The 17,676-nt window shown below is 41.7% G+C and overlaps 2 protein-coding genes across 3 annotated transcripts in view; one reads left to right on the top strand and one right to left on the bottom strand.

The window, feature by feature from the left end:
• The window catches only part of PPP3R1 (protein phosphatase 3 regulatory subunit B, alpha), a 42,824-nt gene extending 39,846 nt beyond the window's left edge, over nt 1-2,978 (top strand). For both annotated transcript variants that reach the window (XM_035110288.1, XM_035110289.2), the window contains exon 6: nt 831-2,978. In XM_035110288.1, the coding sequence (XP_034966179.1) occupies nt 831-878 (48 nt within the window). In that variant the 3' untranslated portion in view covers nt 879-2,978. The remainder of the gene's footprint in view (nt 1-830) is intronic.
• A 1,050-nt stretch (nt 2,979-4,028) lies between these two features.
• Nucleotides 4,029-17,088, bottom strand: PNO1 (partner of NOB1 homolog). Its single transcript, XM_035110286.2, has 7 exons — nt 16,826-17,088; nt 8,326-8,475; nt 7,177-7,260; nt 6,266-6,326; nt 5,639-5,756; nt 4,992-5,062; nt 4,029-4,293 (listed from the first exon to the last, which is right to left on the bottom strand). Exons 1-7 carry the CDS (start codon nt 17,051-17,053, stop codon nt 4,226-4,228), a joined length of 780 nt encoding a protein of 259 aa, XP_034966177.2. The 5' UTR covers nt 17,054-17,088; the 3' UTR covers nt 4,029-4,225.
• Nucleotides 17,089-17,676: the final 588 nt, after the last annotated feature.

Genomic DNA, 17,676 nt, shown 5'->3' on the forward strand with positions numbered 1-17,676 from the left:
TCTGTTGTAAAACTAAGTTGTAATTTCATTCTTTTAAGCTGAATCTGTGCTAATTATACCCACTTGGTTTAATTCGGGGTTGGCAGGCCACTTTGACTGCCCACCTGTCAATTGCTGGTGTCATTATGAAACAAGGTGAGCAATTTTTCCTTTGTAGCATGCAAATCATACTACAGAAGAAAATGCAAGCTTATCGCTGCTTGAAGTTTCTGCTCAACAGCTTGATAGGCTGTGGCTCCAAGCCAGTTTCCTGTACCATGTTCCCATGGAGAACTCAGTCGTACAGCCTGTCCGGTGGGCTTGAAGTCTCAACCTGTCAGCAGATAGGCAGTGGCTTTAAAGTCCACTGGAGTTCCCCACTATGCACAGGGTATCGCAAATTGGTATCATTGGCCCAATTGGCACCCATATAAGGCCCAATTAGGCCCGCGAGCCAAACGTTTAATGCCATAACTGTCTTGCATACTGTTTTTAACTCATTACTGAGGGTTGTAGCCAAGGAAGTCATTGCTTCTGCAGGAAGATTTCTGCTCATGCACGGAACTTTGTCTCCCTTTCCTTTTGCCCACATAAGCCCTGAAGGGTTGGGGGGAAACCCCAGAGCAGATTTGGGGGTGTGCACGCTGGAGGCATGTGGGAGGAGAGGGAGGTATATTTGTGTGAACAGAAGTTGTTCCACAACTACAACACTAAATTTATGGAAACAGACCTTTCTTGAGGTGAGAGTCTATTTCTGTGAAGAGCAAATCAGAATCATTTGATTTAAATTACCAGTCGATACTCTACTCTCTTGCGAATTCTCATATAATCTTCCTATATCACCATTTCAGGTTGTAGGAGGCCTAGATATCCACAAAAAGATGGTGGTAGATGTGTGACTCTTTAGGACACCACCCAACACTTTTGCTTTCTTCTCCATCTCTGAAGATCTGCTCAAGACGTCCAGCAACGCTCTCTGTGTATTTAAATGGAAGTATTTTTCTCTGTGAAGCCACATTTTCCAACATGAGCCTCATGAAGCCAACTAAGTGTTATTGAACTTTTATTCTCTCAATAACTCAAGTGTAGCACTTTAAAGTCTGAAGGACAGCAAGATGGAAAGAGCATATCAGTGTGGTGGAGAAAGGGAAGGGGGTTGGCTTTTTAATTTATTTTTCTCATCTTTTATAACAAGAAAATATCTATCTATATATATGTGTGTGTATTTATATATAGATATATATGTAGCTTTCTATATGTAGTAGTTAAGTGGGCTTTAATTTAATATACTTGATTCAGAAACAAAAATAGAGTACAAAGTGCCAAGCAGAACATTAACAGTTCGATATATGGATATACATCTTTACTTTTATGTCACACAGTTTTATATATATATAGTAGAAGAATGTAAAGTTTTAAATGGTTGTAAGGTCAACTCTTTCCTTTTTCCTGTGACTATTTCAAATATTTATATATCGACTGGCTGAGAAAGCATTGTTTCCTGTTAATTTCCCTAATTAATTTTTGTAAGACAGGAAACTGAAGTTTGTTTATATACCTGTTGATATATTACCAGGGACTGCATCTTTGCTTGATAGCTCTCAGTACAATTCTACTTAATAGGATGAGAAAATGTAATTAAATGTTAATGCCAAGAACTAGTCCTTGTGTGCAAATAGGATTTAAAAGATGCTTATGGCCATTTCATCCCTTCACTCACCAAATGGTTGCAGTTGCACATAATATACCCTTAGTAAGCATCAGCTGTGATCCATTAAGTCTAGATAGAACAGTTGGAAGTATTTGCATTTCTTTCTCAGCACTTAGCTTAATTAAGAATTTAGGATTAACAAGACAATTGTATAGAGTTCCCATTGCACAGTGAGACTATAAAACCTATCTTGCCATTAAGTTATGTTTATGTCCCAACCATATAGATTCTTTTATGCATTTAATGTAGTAGTTCCAAGTTGCATAAATAAACTGGTAATATTTTATATATGTGTATATACGATTATTACGGATATTACGGGGGAAACATTAACCAATGCCATAGGGAAGGAGGAAAGCTTCACATTATCTAAATTTATACCTCTTGTTCTTCTCCAGCATTTGGAGAGGGTTGTTTTTTCTTTCTTTCTAGATTTGTCCATATCATGACTTGTAATGGATAGTAACTTTATATATGTGTGATATAAAAGTAGCGAGCCATGTTCTACAACTTTATATCATCCCTTTCCTTTTCTGCAATGGTACTATTGGCTAGAAGAAAAACATTCATTAGACTTTTTAGGATAGTGCACCCTTTCCTGTGTAGCAGTTTTTCCTATTTAAAAGGTTTTTATAATTGGCAATGGAAAGGGCAGGTTGTATGAACTTAAATCAGTTGCCTGCCTGCCTGCCTGCCATAGCTGTTCCTTCAACTGAGTGCTGCACATCATGGGCTCTGTCTGTGAGAGAGAAATCCAGGTGCTTGGTGTCCTTGCATGACATGAAGTTTTGCATGTAGATCGATTTGAAACGTTCCTCTTGTTTACATGATTTGCATAATTTAAAAAGATAATGTTGCCAAACTTTGGTAAATGTTAAAAACAGAGAATCTCCACTACATGTAACTTTCTTCCTCTGGATCAGTCCGTGGCTTAGAATCCCAGCCAGTGGTGGTATCTGTTCCAGTGTCAACTGCCATGTGCTCTGCTTCAAGGGGGAACTACCAGTAGTCTTTTGTGAATTTTTTGTACATAAGTATTTGTTACAAACATTTTAGCAAATGCTTTCTATTTCTTAATTGCTTGTGCATATCCTGGCTGGCGTTATAGAAAAATAGTGCTAACATTACTTTCTTATTGGGGGATGAGCCTTTTTTTGTTTTTAGTTTGTGTGTGGAAAATGTGTTATGTTGAATGTTTAGATTTTCCTCTGCATGCTACATCATACACTGTTGGAACTTATAGGAACCTTCATACTGTATGAATAAAAAATAAAATATTTGAACTTTACCATAGGATTGTTGAAGCTTCTATAGAACAGGCAAGTAAATGCAAAACTAAAACATTTCCCCTGATTTCAAGTTTAATATGCCAGTTATGTGTTTATGCATAAATCCCAAGCAGTATTTCACCACATAATCAGTGACAGGTATTCAGCTGCCTCTGACTTACCTTCTTGGGATGCTACTGTGTGAGTTAAAACTTCCTGAACAAAACTAACTTGTAGCAATCTTACTAATAAGATGGGATGTAAAACCTTAATCATAGCTTGAATTTGGACTGCAATTTAATGTACACACCAACCAGCCATCAATACTGGCTTGGATGCAATGACATTCATACATGAGCAGAAAGCACTTCCTAAATGCAGAATAGGACACGTTTCTCCTGAGCTCCATTATATAGTAGTTCCTACACTCTTGACTGGGCTTTTGAGCACGCAGCCTAAAGACCAATTTCAGCACCCATGGAAAAGCACTGTTTGCAGCCCGGGGGGGGGGGGGTACACCAATACAGGAGTGAGATCGGTACCCCTCAGCATGGTAACCAATCCCTGTTAGAACCACTTAAACCGTGTTCAGTATTTTACATAAAGCTTTTAGGGGGGTGGGAGTTTAACTGCTGCATCAACAAATTAGTTGAGGTGATTCAAAAATGAGTATTCACTGTCTTGTCATTTAAAGCTCAGTATCTTTTGTATTCACAATACTTAAACTAGGGTGTGAAGAATTATTGTAGGGTAGTTTATATGAGAATATGTGGACTATAGAATAACCTTTCAACTAGTTCCACTGGTGCATTGTGTCCTATTAAGAGGAGATGCAAATTAGCCATCTAATGCAGTGTTTAAAACTGTCATAGCCCAAATACAGTAAAAAAGACTATGGCTAGTTTCTCATTTGAGGGGTATCTGTGTGTGTTCCATGTCAACACACATCTCCCTTGTCCAACATCTGCTACCGAACACTGCTAGGATACAAGTACTATTGTGGGATCACTGCACAGAATTAGCAACCCTGCTGTGCAAGCTTATCAAATTGGACATTCACGTTGAAAAACTGAGGTGTTAGGCAAGTTGCTTGCCATCTTTATTACATATGCTCATCAGACATCTGCTTGAGAACACAGTTACACTCTTTTCTGCACCCATGTTGGAGTGAAGAGTTGCCACAGGCTTTTTCCGTCAGTCCCACTGTTTCTGTATACGAGTCATTGTACAGAAAATCCATTTAGCTTCAAATCAAGCATTGTTTGTCTTAAAACCTTTCTGCTGCTCTGCTGGCCACTGCTCTAATATTGCCATAAACCTTTGATGGAGGACTTCCTGTAGAAGAAAGCAAAGCATTAGTATTGCTTATAATGAAATTCAGAGCTTAAAATGAAAATATAAATGATACCAATATTGATCTTACTAGACATAATAATCCTAAAACACAAGATGAACATGCACACAAAAGCCATGCTACTAAGGAATAGGAAAAATGATTTAAAATAGATATAACCACGAGTACCAATATATACCCTGTTTCTCATATTTTAAGACATACCCATAAAATAAGCCATAGCAGGATTTTTAAGCATTCAGGGAATATAAGCCATACCCTGAAAATAAGACATAGTGATAGGCGCAGCAGCAATGCCGGCCGTGGCAGGAGGAGGAGGAAAAAATAAGACATCCCTTGAAAATAAGCCATAGTGTGTTTTTTTGAGGAAAAAATAAATATAAGACGTGTCTTATAATATGAGAAACACGGTATATAAAAGAAGCAGCTTTCAAACAAGTATTTAGAGATGTGTAGCCCTGTAGAAAGTAGTACAAAAGCTGCCTCTGAACCCAATTTCCTTCTATATGGGTACTAATGATTATACCTAGCTTTTACTACCATTCCAGATTATTAAAGTCATAAGAAATTATTTCTGCTCAGAAATGCCGTTTCTCGGCCATCAATAGAAGCAAAGCCAGTTAAAAGTCGTAGCACAAAGCAGGGGTCTTTAAATTTCCTTTTGTTAAAAGAGGCTTACCTAAGATGAGGTTGCAAATTGCTGTTCGTGCCATTTTAATATTCTGGAAAGACCCTAAAATATGAACTTTCCTGTAATGAAAATAAGAGGTTTTACTTTACATGTGAAGTGTACTGTATTTAGGAATGTTTGACTAATAATTGGGGGGGGGGGAATCATTTTAGTGACCCCAAAGGACCAGTCTTGTTTAGCACTTCTCACATTGGTAAAATCAGCACCTGACTGAACTGTGCCTCCATAAGGGGAGATTTTGGTCATCTATCAAGATGCTCCGCTTTTCCCAAATCCTAAGCATTAAAAGTAGCCATGGCGTTGTACTGTCCTCATCTACTTCATTTCAGATCCAATTTGCTGCACACCATCTACCGTAGCACACCGAGGGGGGCGGGGCGGCTAATCCATTCTTGACCTAATGCTGTACAATACAGCTGTTTCATGAGGAATAACTGCCACAAGACAACATACAGCTATTTGAAATTGTTTAGAAAATATATCTACAGGTTTCGTCAGCCAGACATAGCCAGATAGCATCTTACTGCCTATTCAGGATCCCCTACAATCACTTTTAAAAAGTCTTGTCCAGGCAGAATGCTACACGGAAAGTACACCAATTCATATTCATACAAGAAAATGTTGCAGTTACTTACGAGTCTGCAAGAACTATTCGTGTTCTGGTCACATTTTCAATAGTGAATTTTGTTTTTCCACCTTTCCCAGCAATTCTTCCTATTGCTCTAGAAAGGTGATCTCCTTTTAATGGCTTGACTAAAGAGAAAAGGTCAATGTTACTTCATTGTCCAATTTTTTCCAACCCAGTCCTAAATAAGTTTGTTCTGGGCTCAATGAAGGATATGGGTGAATGCGATGTTGCACAACTAATGCTCAGTAGCTGTGAACCGAGTTAAATCTCTTGAATAGGAGATTACTGAGAACCACATGAGAATGAAATACTTTTAAATGTTTATTCCAAAATGAATAATCAAATTGAAGCAAGGTATTTGAAATTAACACTTAGAACTGTTAAATGTTAAAACTAAGGCTGCAAGCTTTAACAGGGAGATCAGACAACTAAAGTTAAGGACACACGGGCTGTGAGATCGTTTTATTTATGTGTTGTTCTAACAGGGGAGGAAAATGATATTTAAAACAGCCTTTCATTTCAATAATGAGCAGTAGCGTTTGTTACTTAAGTGCTTACACATCCCTCAGTAACTGAAAGATGCACCTATTCTGAGGTTTTGAAAAAAACAAGACCTTAAAAATGGAAGACTCACCATCTGTTACTTCAAAGGATTCCAAAAAAAGGTCATCTAATCTGATGAGAGCAAGTGCATCCTGTAAGAGAGTTGTGGAATTTGAAATTTTGTATAAGAAACAAAGAAATACAGTAATCTTACAGGGCAGGCACAGAACCTAATTAGGGACAGTATGACAATCAGAACAGAAAAATAGAACTGACTGGCAGCGGCTTCTGAATTTTCCTTTGTAGCATGGCTAAAATGGGTCACCTGACGTGGGTGACATCCAGTGATTGACAGTCCTGTGAAAATGGCTCACGGAGGGTTGAAGAACCCAGGATATAAAAGGGCAAGGCGATGTCACAGCAGGTGTGATGGGACTTCTTCCTTTGCTCCCCCAATCTGTCCTGTGGGGTTCCTCAACCCTTAAACAGATTTTGTATTGGGGTGGGTGGGCATGTAGAATGCAGGAGGAAGAAGGGATGCCACACTACCAAAAGCCCACTGCATGGAGGACACCACAGTTGGCTATCATTCGTAGCTTTTAAAAATACAAGTTCCACAACAGGAGGATTAAGGTATATTGGCAAAGATTAAGGAAAACTTTCCAAAGTTAATATTAATCTGGTACCTTTGCTCCTATTTTTAAACCATCACCTTTACATCTTTGTTTTAAAAACCTGGAAACACCCATGGCATACCATATTCCCCTTTTTGACTACAAAGCACCCCAAAGAAAACATCTTTAATAAATTCTAAAACAGAAATTATACAGGAAAGTCGAGCATGCAAATCTCAGTGCATGGATGGCTGGAACACAGCACAACAATACAAAGTCAATTTTTTTCGTTTGGATAACAGATTGTTAAATCTCCATTGTCCAAAAGACAAAATAAATCCTTTACCCTATGCATGCCAGAGAATCTGTTTAAAAACAAGCAACTCACCTCAACTTGAAATCCAAGTAGAAAAGCTTTCACAAAATCAACTGCTTTTGTCAAAGCACCTACGTCTTTTGTTTCTTTACAAGTCTAGAAGAGAAAATAAGTTGTTAATTTTGGGGCAATGGAGCGCTGGGGGATTTAGTATACACGATGCTCTTCTCTACAACATTCAACTTAAAAACCAAGCTCTGTGGTTCCATTAACACAACTGACAACTCCTAATGGTCTTCACCTTAATTTTACCCATTCCTAAATCTGTATTATATTTACCCTTACAAAAAACACTCTGCAACAATACATAATGATTTTGTAAGGTAATTTCAAACTGTTTTATTCCACACTGAGAGTTAACTCTCCACAATGAATGGCTCAGGTCTAAATTGTTATATCTTTGTGTTACTAAGAAATAAGTGAGGTTCTCCTGAGATTAATGGAACTTCCAGAGCACTCTGGACATGATTTGTCCACTAACCTCAATGACTCTGCCCCAATGGCCTCATTATTTAATTTAGCTAGTTAAACAGGAGAATCCTTCCTGTCTGGATTTGGCTTCATCTGAGATCCACCCCCCCCCCAACTGCTCCAATGCCAGCCACCAAATGGCCCTGCTGAGACTACAGTGCTTAAATCCAGCTCCACTACTACCTGCTGAACTTTTTCACTAGGAACTAGGGGCTGACCCTGTCTCCCACCCTGCTTTGGGGGGGGGGCACGCTTTCATTAAATAGCAAGTACTAGGTCCTCCTACTTTACAAAGCACCAGATAACATGGCATGGGAAGAGAGGCTGCTCGATTGCAAGCACTTCTCCTCATCCCAGGGCCAAAGACCTCATACAGTACAGTAAGTAGCACCTCCCTCTCTGCTACCATCAATTCTGCTCAACACATTCTGGGCAGCAAAGGGCCTGGTGAATTTGGGACAGTCAATTGCCTGCTTGTGACTAATTTGTCCCTTAACTCATAGTTTAATTAGAATGGAATTAGTTCAGCAGTCAGGTTTTCAAGTCTTTCCTATCAATTATTCCTCCTGGCGAGGGGAGACACAGGAGGAAGGAGGGGGCAGGCACAAATGAGCATTGTGCCCCTGTACACTCTTTGATCACGATGGCGTACCATTATATGTTCGAGGAAAAAACATCCTACAAGCTCACCTTTATCTCTACATTCCTTGTTTTTAAATTAAACCTAATTTGAAGCTGTAAGTGTTCTACAATAGGCGTAAAAATTTTCATCCAGTTTTCTTTCAGAGGTGTGTATCTGTTTGGTGGTACAGAAATCTTCCTCATTTCACCTTTTCCGCCCTATAATAAAAGACCAAAAGAAAGAAAAGAAATAAAGAAATGTTGGTTTTAAGCATTTTAATTATATTAACTGCAACTTCCTTGAGAAACCATTTAAAAAAATGCAGTATATAAGTTCCTGTGTGTACAAATAAATAAGATCCCTTTGCACCAGAATCTAAATCGCTTGACAAGTAAAATTCCTCTAAGTATTCAATTCAATGATTATCTTAATGTTTTGCTTTCAATAACCTTAGGAAAATTGTGGCTAGTAAGCCCAGTTGACTTATTTTTGCTAGAAACATTTACTTTAAGTCTGAGAGGTGTTGTTGTTGTTCAGAATTGGTAACCAAGTTTATACTGACCTAACAAGCAGTATAGAAACATAAGGAAAACCATCCCATAATAGTATAGTGAAGACAGAACTTCTTCAGAAAGATCAAACAGTTGAGAAACAAGGCTGTATAACAACAAGTTTAGAGCACACATAGTACATGCTACCACTTCCCCTACCTCTAACCAAGATTAAAGTTTGGGGAATATTCACATACTGAATGCTGGATCCTTCCAAAATGACAATTTTCAACCATAATTTATCTCCCTGCAACACCCATGAATTCAGAAGTGGGGAGGTAGAATAGCAGCAAAAACCTAGCCAAGAATTTTAAGTTTTGATCATAACCCATTGAGTGACCTCTGCATTGGCCAAAGCGGGATTTACATCAGAATGCAGAACCAAACCAGTGTCAGAAACTAAGAAATAAAAGTTAATCAACAGGTTACAGTTGCCACAACATACTGTTTAGTCGCCATCCCCCCCCCCCAAATAAGGTTTATTGTTTGTTGGTATTAAAGGGTTAAGTTATACTAGTCGCTCTAAACACTGAGCAGCTGAACCTAATTAAGCATCCGGGAATGTAAGACAGCCTGTATAAATAGTCAGTTCCTTGATGTGTTCTTTCTCTTAGGAGCGTTTTTTCTCTCAGTAGTGTTATCTCTTAGTTTTGGTTGCTGTGTGTAGGAGTGATGCCTCAAGTTTGTGCACTGAGGCACAGTTTTGTTTAAGTTTTTACTTGGCCAGAGATGAAGAATGTCTGCCTTATCTCCTGGCTACGTTTTTGTAAATAAAGCCTTTTGAGTTTGCAACCTGCTCCAGAGTTCCTGAATTAACTCTTGCTGACTCACCTTACTCTTTGCCGTTGTGCTAAAAAGCTCTGCTGAAAGGGAAGATTTACGTCTGGAAGCGTGACTGGACCGGTAACTTTGTTTACTTAAACACAAGCTAATTAAAGCTTATGGACAGGTTATGGGCCCAGTGCGTGAAAAGAGATAAGGATTGAAGTCCAGAGTGATTTATGAAAGGACTGGAGTGAAGCCAATAAGAGGTTGCCAGCAAAGGGGAAAGCAAAAGAAAGCAGCTTGAGTCCTGCAATGTGCTGAAAGTTTTAAAGAGGCACTGTGCAGTTTTGAACTCGCTGGAAGACGCCTGCAGGAGCCACCTCATTAGCTGGGAAGCAAGCAAGCAGTCTACAAGTGTGTGAGTATTTTTCCTAAACCCCAGGGAGGATGGCACAGCCCCAGGAAAGTTTTATAGTCCCCTTTGCAAGGCTGAATGGGAAAAATTTGCAGGACTGGAAGGCCAGGGTGAGGGTCTGGCTGCAAGCTAAAGAGTTATGGGACTGTACACAGGCATCTCCTGTAGAGGCTGCAGAAGACGCTTCAGCAGCAGACAGGGCTATAGCTGCAGCTGCAAAGAGACGTGATCGTAAAGCTCAAGGTCTTTTAACGTTAGCGGTGGGCGAGGAACAAATGCCTTATGTAGCTGAGTTACAGTCCACGCATGAGGTCTGGATGACCCTGGAGCGGTTAAATTCCAGAAACACTGCTGGGGCCAGGATCCATGCCACGAGGACTCTGTTTGAGTTACGTCTGCAGCCGGGAGCATGTGTGAAAGAGCACATTGCCAAGATGGTCTCTGTCTTTAACCAATTAAGACAACTCAACATTCCTTTTACACAGGAGCAGCAGTCATATATTTTGTTGTCCTCTCTTGATAAAAGTTACCAGACTCTAGCTCTGACTCTGGAATGCATGAAAGCCAGTGACTTAACGCTGGAATATATTTCATCTAGACTTGCTGATGAACAGGATAAGAGACAAAGAGAAAAAGGCTTGTATGAAAGGGGAGGCTGTGCTGTGCCCAGGAGTGGGGGTGCAGAGCCTGAGAACACAGTGAATGCCTTTGCAGTTAGACGCTGCTACCGCTGTGGTTCTCCCTCCCACTTAATTAGGAATTGTCCACGTGATGCAGGCCAGGACAACTTCAAAGCCGTTGCCCCTAGTTACCAGATAAGGAGTTCCAGAGGACGGCGGAGACGAGGAGGAGGGCGTGGCCAAGCCCACAGCTCACAGCACATAGCTTCAGCTATGGCTTTAAGGGGAGCTCGTGACTGCAAGAGTGATCAACGGTGGATTATTGACAGTGGTGCATCCCATCACCTGGTGGCACCATCTAGTGTTCGTTTGAAAAATTGCAGGCAACTTCAAACTCCCAAAATTGTCAAGATGGCTGATTCATCCACACGTTCTCTAGGATCCGTAGGCACAGTGTTCCTGACCTGTTTGAACACAGAAATTGATGCCTATGTGCTAGAGGGGATGAAAGGGTGTATTTTGTCTGTATCAACACTTGACAGAGATGGGTTTAAAACTGTGTTTGAAAGTGGGTTTTGCACTATTTCCAAGGATGGTGTGTCTCTTTTACAGGTGGAGTGCAAGAATGGACTATACAGCTTTGAGACTAATTCTGATGCAGTTGAACAGGTCCAAGCTGGCTGTATAAACTCTCCCACTCATGATTATTGCGTTCATTTTTGGCATAGGCGTCTCGGACACATTAACTTCCAATACGTTAAGAGACAGCCTGAACTATCTGAAGGGTGTAAGCTAAACAAATGTACAAAGTTTTTGGATTGCACTGCTTGTAAAAGTTCGAAAATTCACAGGTGCAGCTATCCCAGGTCAGATAGGAAATCTGACAAAGCGTTTCAGCTTGTGCATATGGACTTATGTGGTCCGATGCCTACTGCTAGCTTCGGAGGTTCAAGGTTTGCGCTTTGTCTCTCAGATGACAAGACAAAGGTCACATGGTGTTTTCCAATTAAGACAAAAGGGGATGCTGCTGAAACAGTTAAAAATTGGGTTCAAGCAGTAGAACTTGAATTTGGTACTAGAGTCCTTGCTTTTCAGTCGGACCGCGGTACGGAATTCACCGGGTCTGTGCTGCAAAATTTCTTTAAGAAAAAGGGAATTAAGCATCGTCTGTCCACCCCTTACTCACCCCAAGAAGGGGGCGTAGCCGAACGCAAAAACAGAGTTTTGCAAGAGTTGGCAAACTCTATGCTGTACGATGCACAACTACCTCAGAGTTATTGGGCGGAAGCTTGGATGACGGCCACTCATGTTTTGAACCGCGTTTATAATTCTGTTATAGAAACCACGCCATATTTTGCTTTATATGGCAAGAAACCCAAAGTGAATTACTTTAGGGTGTTTGGATCTCCAGCCTATGTTCTCATTCCAAAAGCGTTAAGGAGAAAGGGAGGTCCAAGAGCAAAGAAACTCATTTTCTGTGGGTACGAACCGTGCTCTAAAGCTTGGAGGTTCGTGAATCCAGATGGGGATACTACCAAAGTGGTCATCAGCAGGAGCGCTGAATTTTGTGAGCAGTCTGGTTGGACTCACTTGCATGGTAACCCCGATATTTTGAGGGATGATTTAGGAATTCACACTGGAGAGGAAAATCCAGAGGGTGGTGAACCAGAACAGGATGATGGTGCACAGGGTTCAGATGTAGACTCTGACCATGCACAAGGAACATCTCCTAAGGCAGAGAAGCCTGAGTCTAGGAGTGCTCCGACATCGCCCACAGGTAGACCTAGCAGGCAGAAAAAGCGCAGCAGGTCGCCAACAACGCCAAGCCCAAGGGAATTATCTAAACGAAGGTCTTTATCCCTAGAGGCGCATCCAGATTTAAAGTCTGAGAAAGGTTCTGACAGCCAACAGTCAGAGGGGGAACAAGAGGTGGAATTGCGTAGGTCCAAACGCACCACAAAGGGCAAACCACCAGAGAGGTTTAAAGTGACAAGTGTATATGTGAATTTAGCCCAATGTGAGCCAGAAAGCTACACAGAGGTACAACAGCTTTCAAGCTCAGAAGCTGCAAAGTGGCAGGAAGCGATGGAGAAAGAGATGGCTTCTATGAAGTCTCTTGGTGTGTTTACATCCACTGAACTTCCTAAAGGCCAACAAGCAGTGGGATGTCGATGGGTATATCGTATAAAGCCCACAACCACTGGTGAGCTGCAATACAAAGCCCGACTAGTTGCCAAAGGGTTTTCGCAGCGTAAAGGCATACACTATTCCCAAATCTATGCCCCTACTGCGAGGTCAGAGACATTAAGAATGCTTTTAACTTCTTCAGCTAAGAAGGGAAACAAGCTATTTCATTTTGATGTCAATGTGGCTTATTTGAATGCAGATTTACAGGAGGAAGTGCATATGATGCCACCGCCAGGTTTTGAGGGAGACAAGCCAAACCAGGTCTGGCGTCTACACAAATCCATCTATGGGCTGAAACAATCTGCCCGCAACTGGAATGTCTGTTTATCTGATGCTCTAGAGAGCATGGGGTTCAAGAAGAGCATGGCAGACGCATGTCTGTACTTAAAAAGTGCTGGTTGTGAGCAAGAAGCGGTTCTGATATTTGTTGATGATCTATTGTACTGTGGAAAGGATGATAAATGTGCACAAAAGTTTGCCACAACACTTGGGAAAAGGTTTAAGCTAAAATCTCTAGGCACTGTATCCGTGTATCTAGGAGTTAAAATACAGCAAGATGAAAAAGGAAGTTATTGGCTCAGCCAAGAGGCTAAAATCCAACAATTACTAGAAAGATTTAAAATGGATAAATGTGCTGGTGTAAAAACCCCAATGGAACTAAGTTATGTAAAAGATGCTCAAGCCGAGCAACAAGCAGAGTTCAGTAACCCCGAGGTTTACCAGTCAGCAATAGGCAGTCTACTCCACATTGCACAGTGGACTCGGCCTGACATTACGTATGCTGTGAATATGTTATGTAGACAAGCTGAAAAACCATCCACTCATGCTTGGCAAGGAGTAAAAAGAGTGTTGCGATATCTCCAAACTACCAAAAGTCTTTGCCTAAAACTGTCAGCAGAGGGCAGCACAGAACTTGAATGCTGGGCTGATAGCAGTTGGGCAGATGCTGGACAAGATAGAAAATCAGTTTTAGGAATGGCTATAAAATTTGGAGATGCATTAATTGGTTGGAGATCGCGAAAGCAATCACTCTTAGCTTTAAGTTCCACTGAATCGGAATTCACTGCAGTGTCTGATGTTTGCAGAGAACTTGAGTTCTATAAACAACTGGTTCAGGAATTGTTTGGGGAATGTCCTCTACCCATCAGAATATGGGAAGATAATCAACCTTGCATTAGATTAGCTGAATCAGGACAATTCAAGGCACATACGAAACATCTTGACATCCGTTATCAAAACGTTTATCAAAGTGTAAAACAAGGTTTGGTTAAGCTACAGTACTGCCCGAGTAAAGATAATCTCGCAGATGGTTTTACAAAAGCGTTGAGTTTGCAATCACATCAAGATTTCTGTTCAGGTCTGAATTTGAATTAAGTTTGTTACAGCTCAGTGTCACGAGCGAGAGGGGGTGTTGGTATTAAAGGGTTAAGTTATACTAGTCGCTCTAAACACTGAGCAGCTGAACCTAATTAAGCATCCGGGAATGTAAGACAGCCTGTATAAATAGTCAGTTCCTTGATGTGTTCTTTCTCTTAGGAGCGTTTTTTCTCTCAGTAGTGTTATCTCTTAGTTTTGGTTGCTGTGTGTAGGAGTGATGCCTCAAGTTTGTGCACTGAGGCACAGTTTTGTTTAAGTTTTTACTTGGCCAGAGATGAAGAATGTCTGCCTTATCTCCTGGCTACGTTTTTGTAAATAAAGCCTTTTGAGTTTGCAACCTGCTCCAGAGTTCCTGAATTAACTCTTGCTGACTCACCTTACTCTTTGCCGTTGTGCTAAAAAGCTCTGCTGAAAGGGAAGATTTACGTCTGGAAGCGTGACTGGACCGGTAACTTTGTTTACTTAAACACAAGCTAATTAAAGCTTATGGACATTGTTGTTATTATTAATTTCATTTCTATTCTGCTTTATATTTTAAAGAGAGAAAAAAAGTGTTTTACAACACATTAAAACATCAAATAAAACAAATAATGAGCCTACACTTGGTTTTTAAGATCCATGAAAATGCCATTGCCCTTTTCAACCAGCTTAACATCTTAAAATGAAAAACCTCTAGAAGCTAAATGTACAGAACATGATGATTTTGTTACAGTGCAATAAAATAACGACAAGACATCTCCATAGATGTCCAAAGGCTGGCAGTAATGTCTCTTGATGCTGGGACATGTGGGGGGCATGTCTGAAGCAGAAAACGCACCAGCCAGATGGAGATGGCCATTGCCAAAACTGGTGACAAGACATCTTCACTTGTTGGGAGCAAATGGACCCATACCAGTTGCAAAATGCAACTGGAGCCTGAGGAATTTCGAGCAATGAACCAAATCTAGGTCTAATCACAGTACCCCGTGTCAAGTATATCACTATGATACAAGTGCCTGTTACATCTCAAAACACAGAATCATAGAATTATAGAGTTGGGAGGTACCCAGGGGGCCATCTATTTTATTTATTGAATTTATATACTGCCCTATACCTGCATGTTGCAAGGCAGTTCACATAATAAAATCAAAATATAAAACCACAAAATACATAATCAAAATAAAAGCAACAACAACCTAATAACTTCCCCTCACAAAACCCCACATTTTAAAAGAGCATAGGATGTCACTCAAATTAACCAAAGGCCTGGTTAAAAAGGAACGTTTTTGCCTGGCGCCTAAAGATGCATAATGAAGGTGCCAGGCGAACTTCCCTGGAGAGAGAATTCCACAGATGGGGAGCCTGTTCTTGTGTTGCCAGCCTCCAGACCTGTATGACTCCTGGCACAAGGTGGGGTGGGAAAAACTGACTGTACTTCACTTGAAAATGATAGCTTCACCCAGGACTTGCAATACCCAAAGATTTCCCATAACATGATGTAAGATCTTCTTGTATGATCATCATGCAGAAAGTGTACTGCAGTGACTAATGTTTCCAACTCTTTGAAAGATTCCATCAATGGTGTTTACACATCACTTGGGAAGACAGGGAAACAATGCCAGGAAGAAGCAAAGATCACCTGTGTCGAAGCAATGATTTTTCAACATCAACTTTGTTGGACTGGTTATGCTGTGCAGATGCCTGATTGTCGCCTTCCAAAGCAACTACAGTGGTACCTCTACTTACGAATTTAATGCGCTCCGAACTCACATTCGTAAGTCAAAAAAATTTATAAGTCGAATCTCATAGGAATGCATTGGGAGAAAAAATGCATAAGTCGAAGAAACCCTATCTAAAAATTCGTAAGTAGAAAAAATCCTATCTAAACCGCATCCAAGATGGTGCACGGAGTTCTGTTCGTAAGTAGAAACATTCGTAAGTAGAGTTATTCATAAGTAGAGGTACCACTGTACTCTATTCCAAACTTAAAAATGAACTGAAAGGGTGCTGGTGGTCAACAAAAAAGGTTTAAAGACTCTAGGTGTGTGTTATGGTCCGCGAAAAACGGTAGTATAAACACCAACAATTGGGAAACACTGGCCTGTGAGTGCTCCAACCGGAGAACAGCCTTTACCAAAGGTGCCATGGGCTTTGAAGACACACAAACTCAGGATGAAAGGGAGAAAGGTGCTAAGAGGAAGGCAAATTTGGCAAACCGTCACCGTGATCAACTCCCGTCTGGAAAACTATGTCCCCACTGTGGAAGGACATGTGGATCCAGAATTGGCCTCCACAGTCACTTATGGTTAACACCATGCTCATGAAGACACATTCTTAGGTAAAGCTGCCTTGAGTCCCTGTCGGACTAGGGAGAGCAGGGTTCGAATCCCCCCCAGCCATGAAGCTCACTGGGTGACATGGGGCCAATCACTACTTCTGAGCCTGACCAACCTCACAGGGTGGTTGGGGAGGATTCCCTGAGGAGGAAAGCCACGCGAAGCACCGTGGACGAAGCACTGGCCTATACACGTAGCAAATAAATACGTCATAGAAATAAAAAATAAAATAAAACGAAGCCAGACTCGTAGAACGGCAGAGGCGGGACCTGGCCCCTAAGCCGCCCACGCAGGGCCTGGAGGGCCCGACTGGCAGCAAGAGCCTCTCCCTGACTCACCCCGAGAGCCTCTCCGCGGAGAGGGGGGAAATCGGGCCGCTTCCTGGCCGAAGGACCCTCGGCCGTCTCCATGGCGCCTTCCTGGCGCTCGCACGCGCGCCGCTTCCGCTTCCGGACACGCGTGAAGCCGCCGCCGCCGCCGCCGCCGCCGCCACCCTCCCCGGCAGCCTGCGCCTCCATGGCCGCGGGGGGCTCCGCGATCCTGCTCTCGCCGGCAGATACCTCCATGCCGAGTCCGCGGGACACGCCGAAAGGAAGAGGCGGGGCGGCGGCCTCGGGAAACGTCATCACGCCCGCGACGCCACTTCCGCCGCTCTAGTGTCCCCTTTCGCGCTCTCTATCGTCTTGTGGCCTGTCCTTCCCCCGTGTTAACAACAATGCATTTCCAAGAGACCATGATGGTCATCTGGAATCCGAAGTAGGGCTCAAAAACCCTGAGAGTCTCTTGCTCTACCAACCAAGCTATTAACCAAGCATAGGCAAACTCGGCCCTCCAGACGTTTTGGGACTACAATTCTTATCATCCCTGAGCAGTGGTCCTGTTAGCTAGGGGTGATGGGAGTTGTAGTCCCAAAACATCTGGAGGGCCGAGTTTGCCTATGCCTGCTATTAACTAACAACAACATCCAATTTCTATGCCGATCTAAAAGGGGATATATATACTGATTGAGGTAACTGTTCGGTGGATTTGTAGCTGGTTGACTGACTGAACCCAAATATTGGTCAGTAATGGTGTGTCATAATCCTGGGGGGGGGGTTACAAATGGGGTGCTCATCCAATCTGCAGATGACACTAAACTGGGAGAGATAGCTAATCCTGCAGAAGACAGAATCTGGATTCAAGATGATTT

The sequence above is a fragment of the Zootoca vivipara genome, chromosome 3, assembly GCF_963506605.1.
Source record: "Zootoca vivipara chromosome 3, rZooViv1.1, whole genome shotgun sequence".
In the NCBI taxonomy this organism is placed as follows: domain Eukaryota; kingdom Metazoa; phylum Chordata; class Lepidosauria; order Squamata; family Lacertidae; genus Zootoca; species Zootoca vivipara.

Coding starts and splice junctions, on each gene's coding strand:
- PNO1 (XM_035110286.2), bottom strand. CDS start 17,053: ATGGAGGTATCTGCCGGCGAGAGCAGGATCGCGGAGCCCCCCGCGGCC. Junction 7,261..8,325: donor CAAGGAATGTAGAGATAAAG/GTGAGCTTGTAG, acceptor TTTCTCTTCTAG/ACTTGTAAAGAAACAAAAGA. Junction 6,327..7,176: donor TACTTGGATTTCAAGTTGAG/GTGAGTTGCTTG, acceptor ACTCTCTTACAG/GATGCACTTGCTCTCATCAG.